This window comes from Cladophialophora carrionii (genome assembly GCF_000365165.1).
Source record: "Cladophialophora carrionii CBS 160.54 unplaced genomic scaffold supercont1.3, whole genome shotgun sequence".
In the NCBI taxonomy this organism is placed as follows: Eukaryota; Fungi; Ascomycota; class Eurotiomycetes; order Chaetothyriales; family Herpotrichiellaceae; genus Cladophialophora; species Cladophialophora carrionii.
The window spans coordinates 3,030,868-3,042,288 of NW_008481828.1; the positions used below are offsets into that span (position 1 = coordinate 3,030,868).

Genomic DNA, 11,421 nt, shown 5'->3' on the forward strand with positions numbered 1-11,421 from the left:
ACTACTACTACTACTACTACTACTACTACTACTACTACTACTACTACTACTACTACTACTACTACAGTCTACCCTTGTAGTCGTCTAATGAAACACAACCTGGATCTAATGTAGGTTGCAAGCGGCGGCACTCCCTTTTACATACACCAGTGAGCTTACTAACCCGTTTTATAATGCGTCCACATGTGAACAAAAGCATGACTATATTGGCCGAGTGAAGCGGCGACGGACCACATCGCATGTTTCAATAGACGATTTCAAGGGTAGACCGTAGTACAGTACATAATCATTCGTACCTAGGTACCTGGTACTGTACCTTCCTTACTGTATGAGTAGGTGACCTTGATACATAATATGTGACTCGTGGCCTTGTACGTACCTACTTGTACCTCAGTACCTATTGCCTGCTACTGTGCTCCGTCCCTGAGACTGTACTTGCTCCTGCATCTACTACTACTATACCTGCTGCGATACTTCCTCTCCTCTCCTCTCCTCTCTGCTATTCAGGTTACTTCCCGGTCCGTATATAACCACATTGTGTTCCGTACGGGGGTACACTGTTCCTGACAGGGGACACTAGGTATATGTGACATGGAACAGACTGCAAAGGCCTGGCGCTGCCCCACCCACCCGACCTGCTCCCGATCCTGGAGGAACCGCAACTTCAAACGGAGACACGCACTTCAAGCCAAGTCTAATACGTCGGGATGGTGTCCCTCCGATGTGGTAGAACGAGCAGAGCGCTAATAATACAACGACGGACGAGGTGGGAGGCGGTACTATACAGTCCTGCGCCTCCGCTCTTCCCTTTCACTCACACACACGTACCAGCAGGAACTCCTCAATTCAAGCATCTCATGATCAGGATTAGATGCGCCAGCGGACAACCACGAACGACATCTACCGGTCAAGTGCCTGTTCTTGACACATGGACCAGTACGCCCCTCTTCTTCTCAACAGCTCGCTATGCGTGCCTTTCTCCAGAATTCTTGACCCGCGGCCGGCTTCACTCTCGCCGAACACGAAAATGACGTCGGCCTTTTGAATCGTGGCCAGTCGGTGAGCAACTGCTATGACAGTCATACTTCGCTGGGTGACGAGCTTCTCAATAGCTGCTTGCACCAGTTTCTCCGATTGGGAATCCAGACTCGAAGTTGCCTCATCAAGAAGCAGGAGAGATGGGTTTCGAAGGAGTGCGCGTGCGAGACAGAGACGTTGCTTCTGGCCGCCACTGAGCGAAGTCTGCGTGTTGATGCCCAGTGGGGTGTCGTAGCCCTCCGGGAGAGAAATCACAAAATCGTGGATTTCAGCATCTTTGCACGCTTGCATGATTCGTTCCTCGAGGATGTCTTCGTCGTCGATGCCGAGAATGAGATTCTCGCGGATTGTTCCGTCGAAGAGCTTGGGTTCTTGTGCGACAAGGGATAGAGCGCGGCGGTAAGATGTCAACTCGATGTCTTTCAGGTCTTGATCGTCGAATTTGATCGTGCCGGAGACCGGCTCGTAGAAGCGCTCAAGCAGTGACACAACGGTCGTTTTGCCGCAGCCCGAAGGTCCCACGAAGGCGACAAATTGACCGCTTTGCACGACCAGGTTGAGGTTCCGATAGATGGGCGTATCTCGGGTCGGATACTTGAAGGCGACGTCCTTCAGCTCCACCTTCGCGCCTATTTTCTTCTCCCTTGGCGGCAGTGGCATTGGCACGGAAGCCAACCTTGCCTCGTTCCCACTGTGGCGCGAGTCCAAGATTCTATTTGCAGCTGCGGTGGCCTGAGCGATGTTAGGTGCGAAGCTCAAGAAGGGTCCAGCTCCTTGGGCGCCCTGGACGATCGCAATATAGATGAGGTAGAACTGGAGGATGTCATATTCGCGTGAGGCAAGCAGCTGGCCACCATACCTGAGGAGGATCAGTAAGCTCGTACGGGTGTATCTTCTTGTGACCGTGACTTACCAGAAGGTCAGTGCCATGGCACAGAGATCGACAGTATCACACAGCGCGAAGACAAGGCAGGCATGCGTCCCCTGCCTCGTCGCATCTCTAATCTGACGCTGGAGCAAAGTCGAGTATTTGTTGAGGATGAAGTCTTCCATAGTCAAGGATGTGACAGTGCGGAAGGCGCCGACAGCTTCGGTTGCAAATTGAGAGCTCTGAGCAAAGACATTCGAGTTCCACTCCACAAATTGAAGCTCGTATTTGATGCGAATGTAGGAGGAGACCAGCATCACCGGCATGGCGGAGCAGAAGATCACCAAGGTCAACTTCCAGCCGAAGACGAACCCGATAATGATGCAGCCGGTGAGATTGAAAAGTGCGATCAGCGGGAAGACACCGTTGATGCCAATCAACTCGCCGAGGATTTTGAAGTCCGAGGCCAGGCGGGCCATCAAGGAGCCAGTGGCATTCTCCTTGGCATCGAAGTAGGAGACTGGGAAACGCAAGAGGTTTTGGAAATGTTCGCGCTGATAGACGGCCATGACAAGCTGTCCTTATGTTAGCAAATGCTGAAACACCATCTAGTTTTGTGTACTTACCACCGAGAGCTGGTTTGAGAAGCAGCCAAGCAAGAAGTAAGTCAGACCGAGCGCCAGGCTGAGTATGAAGAACATCAGAGACCAGAAGTTTCCTCGATCTTCTAGCTTCTGACCGGTGTAGGTGAAAACCACCATCACGTTGGCAAAAAACCAACTTTGGAGCGAGGCCGCAGCTGGGTGGGAGAATTAGCTGGTTATGCCCTTACTTGGAAGCAATTGAACTTACAGCCTGTCGCCATGGCAGCCATCAGGATGATCATGTAGAGCATCCAGTACCTGCGCTGTTCGTACAACAAGCAGCCCACCGACGCGGCAAAGCTCCTTTTCTTCTGTACTTTTGTCTCGTCTCCAGGACCGTCGGCGGACTTGGTGGTGACTTCTCGCTCGAGCTCATCCAAGGCAACCTCGTCTTCTTTAGGTGCGGCAGGTGCAGATTCCGCTTCCAGCTGTTGTGCGTGTACGAGACCGGCGTAAAGCCCATCGGGGACTGAGAGAAGTTGATCGTGAGTACCTTCTTCCATCTTTCTTCCCTCGCGCATGACAATGATGTTATCGGCCTTTCGAATGGTCGACAGTCGGTGAGCGATGACAATGGTTGTTCGATTCTGAGATACTCGATCCAGGGCTTTTTGCACGATCCTCTCTCCCCGGACGTCAATGGAGCTGGTGGCTTCATCCAATATCAGGATCGCTGGATCTCGAATAATGCTGCGAGCAATCGCAAGCCGTTGCCGTTGTCCACCGCTAAGTTTGATGCCGCTTTCTCCGACTTCTGTCTCGTACGCCTGTCCTTGTCAGCATTGGTCGTTTCGGCGGGACGCGTCACTTACATCGGGGAGTTTGCGAATGAACTCGTCCGCAAACGCTTCTTCGCAGGCTTTTCGCACCAAGTCATGCTTTTTTGCAGTATCCGCCTTCTCCCATTGGGTTCCGTTGAGCCCGAAGGCGACATTGTTGAAGATGGTGTCGTTGAATAGGAACGGCTCCTGCTGAACAAGGCCAATCTGCGATCTCCACCATTTAAGATTGATGCTGCGGATGCCAGAGGCGCCCATGCGGATCTCGCCGCGGTTTCTCTGCTTCGTTCCCTTTTCCACGTCTGACTTTTCGGCATCAGAAGCACCGAAGTCATCCTCGTGATTCATCGGATCCAATTCGTACCAGCGTTCCAACAACGCCACGATAGTACTCTTTCCAGAGCCCGATGGACCGACCAGAGCTGTCGTCTTGCCTTTGAGGAAGCGGGCACTGAACCCTTTTAAGACTTGTACATCAGGACGAGTAGGGTATGCAAAGGTCACGTCGTCGAGTTCGATATCCTCCCGAGAAGAGACGTCAGGATCAGAGAGTCCCCCGTACGAAATCCTTGGCGCGTCGATCGTCGAGAAGAATTGACCCGCGGCAGGGATGGCTTTCTGAATTGCAATCACCGGGGCAGCGAGGATGCCGAGAAGCATCACCACAATGAGCACCGAAAAGAAGACCCTGCCAAAGTTGAGAAGGAGTTCTGGGTCTGAGCGGACGACTTACGTGACAAGTGTGCCGATACTATCGATATGGCCGGCCCGGTATTGCCTGATCCCGAACCAGAAGACCAGCCCGAAGCTCGCGTACATGGAAAAGAAGATGGGAGCTAGTTGGATGCCGTAAGGGATAGATACGGCAAGCCCACATCTGCGCGCATCCTCCACCGCAGCGAAGTATTTCTTGGTCAGGTTCTTTTGGGCCCCCAAAGAAAAGACAGCTCGGATGGAACTGAACACTTCCCCCGCTGTCGAAGAGGCCTTCTTGTTCGCCTCCAGCACTCTCGTCTGTTTTTTGAGGATAAAGGGTGTAGTTATGCTGTAGACTACAACGACGAACAGCAGCGAAGAGCTCGCTACAAGCGTAACCGACCACGAATATCGAAAGGCAATGGCATAGGCCGAGATCACCAGGGCTATAGCGTAGAAAAGAAAGTAGAGCTTGTCCGAGATGCTCATCTGAATGGTGTTGGCCGCGTCCGTGATAGTAGTTGCGACTGCCCCAGAAGATATTTCATCGACTGTCGCTATCGGTTGCGAGAAGAGTGATTCGAAGTAGGAAAGACGCAGTCGGGCGGAGATACGAAGGCCGGTTATTCGAAAGCCAAACTGCTCCAGTCAGTATCGTGCAACGGGAGGAGGCTTGATGCCGAGTCTGTGTGCCCAAGTCCTTACCGTCGAAATGTATGTCAGAACAAATCTTCCGATGAACAGAAGAAAGAAATAGAGCCTGATATGCGCAGTCAGACGTGCCATCGTGGACAGCCTAGCTACTCACGAAAACTTGTTCACAGCTGCTTTGAAGCTCCTCTCCGTCGTCGTAGAATTTGGGAGGAAATAATCGTTGAAATTTTGGGCGAGACGCCCAAAGATGATGTTCATCAGTGGGAACACCTGGCACAGATGATCAGTCTCCGACGATCGAGGCGTGCGTGACAACGTACCGCGCCGGACGCGAGGGCGCAGACCGAGCTGACCAAGAGCGCATACCCATCTCGTCTGGACCGGTAGGATAGTACCCTCTGTGAGTTGTGAGCATCTCGGATCTGTTCGCGAGGCAGGCATCCAAACCCAGTAGTCTGCGAAAGTGGCCGTGGGCGTGGCCGGCTTGTCATCTTTCCCATCTTCTTTGACGGCGATGGGAGTCGCTTCGACCACGGCAGGGCCAACGGTTTCGGCCTCCGCTACAGGTGCCTTTTCTCCCGTAAGACGCATCGTGATATCTCCAGGGGTTTCTGTTGATGACCGCCTGCGGGAAGAGTCTGAAGGCCGGGCTATGCAGGGCAGCTTAAATACTGAGGAATAGCGGGAGCGACATTTGCGTCCTGATGTGGCGGGTATTTACTTCGCTCACGGGTTTCCAGGTCCTCGTGAGCCATCGGTTAGCAGAGGAGGCGGATCAGGCACGAGATTTCGTCCCCGAACTCCGAACAAATGAGGTATGATCTCCCCGCTGCAGAAATGAAGGAGTACAAAAGGTCTGAGGCCCTTCTGGATACTGAAAAAACTGGATACGCGGCTGCCTGCCAAAGAAGCAAGCGAGCAAGCAAGCCAAGGAAGTTGAAATCCAGTACGGAGTACATCTACTTGGCTGGCCGAATCCCGTGCCCTGTAATGGAGCAGAGCCTTCTGCCACAGCCAACCCAGCCGCGACTCGTGTAGACATCAAATGGCACTTGCAGGGTTCGCAGGTGAAACTGGCAAGAGTTGGGAGCGAAATGCGAATACGGACACGATACGATCCACGATGCACGGCACGCTGCACGCACGGACCTCTCAGGGGAGATTTACCCGCCCAGGGAGACCCACGTGCCGCTTAGGCACCCCTAAGAGAGGAAGTGGGCTGCCCTAAGCACCGTTGCACATAAGTTCGGCTGTAGCAGTGAGTGCAGCTCCAGGCATCAGAGTCAAAATCGACAAGCATATGTTTTCACTCTCAGGCTCACTCCGGCGACTGCCTGGCTCCCTCGTACTGTTGGTCTCCTGTTTACCAGCTGCAGATCGACAAGGTACCACAGTCGCCATCTAATGTAAGATCCTGCACAGCTAAATGTGGGTTCGCCTCCCTGAGCCAGCTCATCCCGGTCCAGTCGACGCATCTCGTTACCGACTCGGAATCTCGGGGCCGCAGAACGCGGGCCAGCTACAGGACCTTCGGGTTGCAACGACCACGGACAGCGAACATCCCATTCAACTTCTGCCTCATATTCAGCGGGTTTGTCCGCACGGAGAGAGCTGCGTCTGAGCGATCACCGTCTCCGTCTCCACCTGATGGTGGCAGGATGCATTGGCCGTGAGAACATAGACTGTCCGAACGTCAAACGTCAGTATATTATGGCGCCAAGCAACCGGGTTCCTTTAGAGGCAGGGATTCCGCGCACGTTTTACTCTCCCACCAAGGTTGGGAAGGACTCACAGAATAGTCGGTTGCAGGCACAGGGGCCTTCGGATCGACCTGGTCCCACTGCAAAAGCCTCACCAGAGTAGCAAGAATCGCTCCCAGCTGCGCATATGCAAACGTCTCTCCAACACAACGGTGACGGCCTGCACCAAAGGGGAGGTAAGGGCTGTACACCGCCTTGGACGACACGGCTCCATATCCATAGTCGATCGTCTCATCCTCTCCTTGCGAGTCTAGATCATGCCCCGTCGAAGGTTTGTCCCATCGGTGCGGATCCCATGTCATGGCATTGGGGAAAAACTCGTCGCTTCGAGCAGGAACGCCAGGGGCTGCGAGGAGAATGTGTCCCGCCGGAACGACCATGCCTGTCTCCGGAATCTGCATCGGTTGTTTGACCTTGCGCATGATCGAGTGAATCGGGCTGTGAAGCCGGAGCGTCTCCTTTATGACATTGTTGTGGAGTGTCAGTTGTTGAAGTGTCTCATAAGCCGGTGCTTTCTCGCCGAGCGTGTTCAGCTGTTCCTGATACAACTCCTCGATGAGATGCGGCCGGTGGGCCAGGTGGAGCATGATCCAAGTTCCTGATGCTGCGGTATTATGCTGCCCACCCATCAGCAACGCTATCATCAGATTCGCGATTTCCTCGTCGGGGATTTGGGTGCCGTCCTTGTATCGGGCGTCCATCAGTGCCCAAAGCATGTCATTGCTGTTATCCTGGTTGCCAGTCGATCGTCGCTTTTGGATGATGTCCATGTACAGCTTCGCCATCATCTGCTGAGCACGATCCCGCCGCCGGTTGACTGGTGTTGGCAACCACGGGAACATGAAGTTGACGGGTGCGAAGCCGTCATCGAGATGACGGTAGTATGTTGCGAACGATGAGTCGAACGCGTCCCTGACCTCTCTACCTTGCAGGGATCCTGCCGCGGCGTACAAGGACATCTCTGAGAGCACTGTAGAGATATCGCATATGCCACCGTCCCCCTGGAAGGCAGCGTTGCTGTCGACGTACTGCTCGACTTCGCTGACGAATTGCGGAACGTAAGCACGGAGACTCTGGCTTGTGAAGCCTTCTTTCAGCAACCGCTTCTGGTCCATGAAGCGTGCATTGTCGACATCGTAGACAACACCCGGGCCGAAGACCGGTACCGTGAGTGGCCCGTACACTTCTTCTGCATTGAGATCCTTCAGCTTGCCGTTGAGGATGAAATTGTTTCCTTTGGCTCCCAAGTAGACAGTGACCTTCATCCCAAGCAGCCCAAAGGTGAAGACATCGCCATACAATTTCCTGCACCTGAAGAAGAACCTGTACGGATCCTGGCCATATTCTACCGTGCTCCCAATCAACGGAACCCAATGCCACACGACTGGCGGTCTGTGTGGGTCTCGATAGAATAGCTGCTTTAGGATATTTGCTACGATGGAGATCGATATTACAGATACCAGTGATGTGAGGATCTTGCCAACCGGAATTGACATCTTCGTGTTCCGGCAGTCTCTGCTTTCATGTGGCCCTGCTATGGTGCGGAAGGTAGAGGCGCTAGTGGGTGTGGCCAAGTAGTCAATGAGAACAATCACCTGCGGAAAGAATATCGTCGAGTCGATATAGTGGTTCTATTTAGCGGTGAAGAGCGCGCCGGATCTAAAGCGGCGGGCACCTTACAGGGTACGTGAGAGGCAGGCTTCTTATGGATGGAAGCCCATGAGGCCGTCAGCGATGCCTGCCAACTGTTCCAGTCTACCCGGCACCCTCAATCATCGATAGACTAGGACCTCGAAGATACCAACCTTTGGCTTTCATCAGTCACAGATACTGTATTCCATCGAAGAGCATGCTCTGATTGCCCGAATGGAGTGATTCACTGGCTGTGAACGAGACGCGGCACAGTTGAAGCAGTGAGAAGCAGCTCGTTCTGGACTAGACAACCACGTGACTGACGAAGTTTCCTACGGCGGAGCATCTGTCGGCTAGCCAGTGATTGGTCGGCCTCTGATGACTCGCACCGTGCCAAGATTTCGTGCCAGCAGCCGCGATTTCCCCACTTGCGGCAGGCGGTCAGGCAAAAGTTCGACCGACTTGCAGAATTTCATATTGAGAGAGAACCTCAGGTCACTCAAGGGCGTCCAAGAGATAAGCATCGTCGGAGCCTTCATAATCGCAATGGACGATGAACTCACGGTATATGACATTTCTCTGTTCTGCCACCCGTCCATCACCGGCTGACTGATCTGCGGCAGGAACGGCTCAAAGGCCATGCCCGTTCCTTCGACAGCCTCTTATCTCTCATCCCAGCAAAGCTCTACTATAGCGGAGATGTCAGCGTACGTTAGTCCACGACGGTCTTACCCTAGCGAGACTGCGTTTGCTCATTTCTCTGCAGGATCAATGGAAACGGAAAAAGCAGACGCCGGAAGAGAAGCGGGCGGCAAAAATGGCGAAACTGGACCCCGACAATTGGAAGAGCGCAAAGGACATCATGGACGAACGAGCTGCCGCCGCCGCCCTGAAACGAAAGCGGGAAGCTGGGGAAGACGAAGATGAATCCGCTGAAAGTCCCAACTTGGGCGATGGTGACGACCTAGAACCACCGAAAGCTGTCCTCGACGCACAGCAGCCGAAACAGAAGAAGCGCAAGGTCGATGTCAACACCAAGACCGAGCCAGAGACCCCAGAGGACAGGCGACGCCGGAAAGCCGAAGAACGAGCGGCAAAGCGGGAACGTAAGAAAGAGAAAAAGGCCAAAGCAAAAGAGAAGGCGGAGCGACAGAAAGCAAAGAAGAGGGAAGCACAAGGTCAATTCAATACCATCAGCAACGACACACCCTCGACGAAACCGAAGAAGGAAGCAAAGGAGCTACAACTAAAAACCCCAGTTGATTTGACGACTCCAGTGGGACGGGCAGAAGAAGCTGCTCAAGACGATGGTCCTCATCGAGCCGAATCACCATCCACGGCTTCGTCAGAAGCAGAAGAAGAGGCCGAAGAGGTCTTCTCGCCACAGCATGAATCTGGCGTATCCTCGACATCATCCGTTCAACCAGCCTCGATCGACGAAACCATAAAACCAGACGAACAAACCACCTCATTCCCCCCACCAACCACATCAACAAATCAAATCGACACCTCCAAAGATCCACGCCAACGCCTCCAAGAAGCCCTTTCTCAATTCCGCGCCGAGCGCAAAGCCGAGGGCACCGACGGCCGCCCACCCAAGAACAGACAAGAACTCCTCGACCAACGGCGCCGGAAGGAAGAAGCCCGAAAAGCCGCCAAAAAGGAACAAAGAGCCCGCGAGAAGGAGGAAGAGGCGCGTCGCCAGGACGAAGAGATCGCGCGACGCTTCTCGCCGGGTGGCTCCGGCTCACTCCTGGCGTCGCCTCGGTCCCCGATCATCGGTGACAACAACAGCTCCAACAATTTCACGTTCGGCCGCATCGCCTTCTCGGATGGCACAACCCTTGACCCCTCCACCTCGGATGTTATCGACCCGCACAAAAAGAAAGGACCCCGAGACGTGGCCTCGCAGCTCCAGCTCGCACAGGCCAAGAAAGCGCGCCTCGCGGGGCTGGACGAAGAGAAGCGCAGCGAGATCGAGCAGAAAGACATGTGGTTGAACGCCAAGCGGCGAGCACATGGCGAGCACGTGCGCGACGATAGTTCTCTGTTGAAGAAGGCGCTGAAGAGACAGCAGGGCCAGAAGAAGAAGAGCGAGAAGGATTGGACGGAGCGGATGGAGGGCGTGAAGAAGGCGCAGGAGACGAAACAAAAGAAGAGGACTGAGAACCTGGCCAGGGGGAAGGAGGAGAAGCGGGCGGGCAAGGGCAAGAAGGTTAAACGGCCAGGCTTTGAAGGGAGTTTCAAGGGGAGGACTGGTGGCGGAAGGAAAAAGTCGTGATTAGGATGTCTGGGAAGCGTGGGCATTGCGTAGAGTAGCGTGTCGCAGTAACGCAGAGCCGAGCAGGGCAGAGCAGAGCGAAGCAAGGCATTGGAATGAGTGGAATTGAATTGATTTGGAACGAGTTAAGATGAAGTGAACTTAGCAAGACTCTAGTCCTCCATCTCGTAGCAGCGGAACACAACCTCTCAGCAGCATCAGCAGAACAGGGTGATAGTAGCTTAAACAGGTTCTGCCACCTCTAGGCAAGCCTCATCACGAGGGCCATCGCTATTGCTAGACTATCTCATATCCCATCTCCCATCTGCCATCTGCCATCTGCCATATTCCACGTCCTACACGGCACGCTCCATGTCCACGTCCACCACACCGTTCCGCCACGATTTTCAAGGCAGACTCGGATCAGAAGAGAAAAAGCCAGCCAGGTAAGAACGGCCACCTCACATGACGCACCACTAAAGAAACGCTTCGACTGGACCTGCTCCCTTCGTTCCTTCCTCTCATCTACTGTAGTTATCGCGAGCAACGGACGCAGAGTAGAGCAGATCGGCCACTTGACGGGTACATGAACATATACTTTTTCGAACGAGCAAAAAGGAAGCAGCAGACAACGGCCACGTGGTGACGACTGACGACTGACGACTGACGACTGACGACTGGGCGCGTCTCCGTGCGGTCGTGTTGGGACGATGCCGATCCATTATCCTTCCTCCTTCCTCCTTGATCCTTCATCCTTGATATTCGATATGTTCTCCAGGCGCAAGTCTAGGCATCGACGACGGGCAATTCTGTCTGTCGACATTCGACACGCACTTGCACGCCACGATAGATCCCTCGCTGTCCCGTGTCTGTTGATGTGGCTAGGCTTGTTCCCGGCGACGGAATGACGGGACGGTGCCGCTGTCCGTCTCAGAAGTGGTCTCCTCGGTAATATGATGCCCTTGACACCCTTCCAAAGATCGATCATGGTGTTATTGGTGTTATTGGTGTTATTGGTGTTATTGGTGTTATTGGTGTTATTGGTGTTATTGGTGTTATTGGTGTTATTGGTGTTATTGGTGTTATTGGT

The 11,421-nt window shown here is 53.8% G+C and overlaps 3 protein-coding genes across 3 annotated transcripts; 1 reads left to right on the forward strand and 2 right to left on the reverse strand.

Moving 5' to 3' along the window:
- Window positions 1-900: 900 nt before the first annotated feature.
- G647_04507 (uncharacterized protein) lies at window positions 901-5,270 on the reverse strand (the record flags this gene model as incomplete). The annotated part of the gene is made up of 11 exons (XM_008728849.1): window positions 901-1,897; window positions 1,952-2,481; window positions 2,533-2,705; window positions 2,759-3,317; window positions 3,363-3,564; window positions 3,637-4,017; window positions 4,063-4,664; window positions 4,731-4,785; window positions 4,834-4,949; window positions 5,000-5,077; window positions 5,127-5,270. 11 exons carry the CDS (start codon window positions 5,268-5,270, stop codon window positions 901-903), a joined length of 3,837 nt encoding a protein of 1,278 aa, XP_008727071.1.
- A 1,117-nt stretch (window positions 5,271-6,387) lies between these two features.
- Window positions 6,388-7,935, reverse strand: G647_04508 (uncharacterized protein; the record flags this gene model as incomplete). Its single annotated transcript, XM_008728850.1, has 1 exon — window positions 6,388-7,935. One exon carries the CDS (start codon window positions 7,933-7,935, stop codon window positions 6,388-6,390), a length of 1,548 nt encoding a protein of 515 aa, XP_008727072.1.
- A 682-nt stretch (window positions 7,936-8,617) lies between these two features.
- G647_04509 (uncharacterized protein) lies at window positions 8,618-10,352 on the forward strand (the record flags this gene model as incomplete). Its single annotated transcript, XM_008728851.1, has 3 exons — window positions 8,618-8,635; window positions 8,695-8,778; window positions 8,838-10,352. 3 exons carry the CDS (start codon window positions 8,618-8,620, stop codon window positions 10,350-10,352), a joined length of 1,617 nt encoding a protein of 538 aa, XP_008727073.1.
- Between the last annotated feature and the right edge of the window lie 1,069 nt (window positions 10,353-11,421).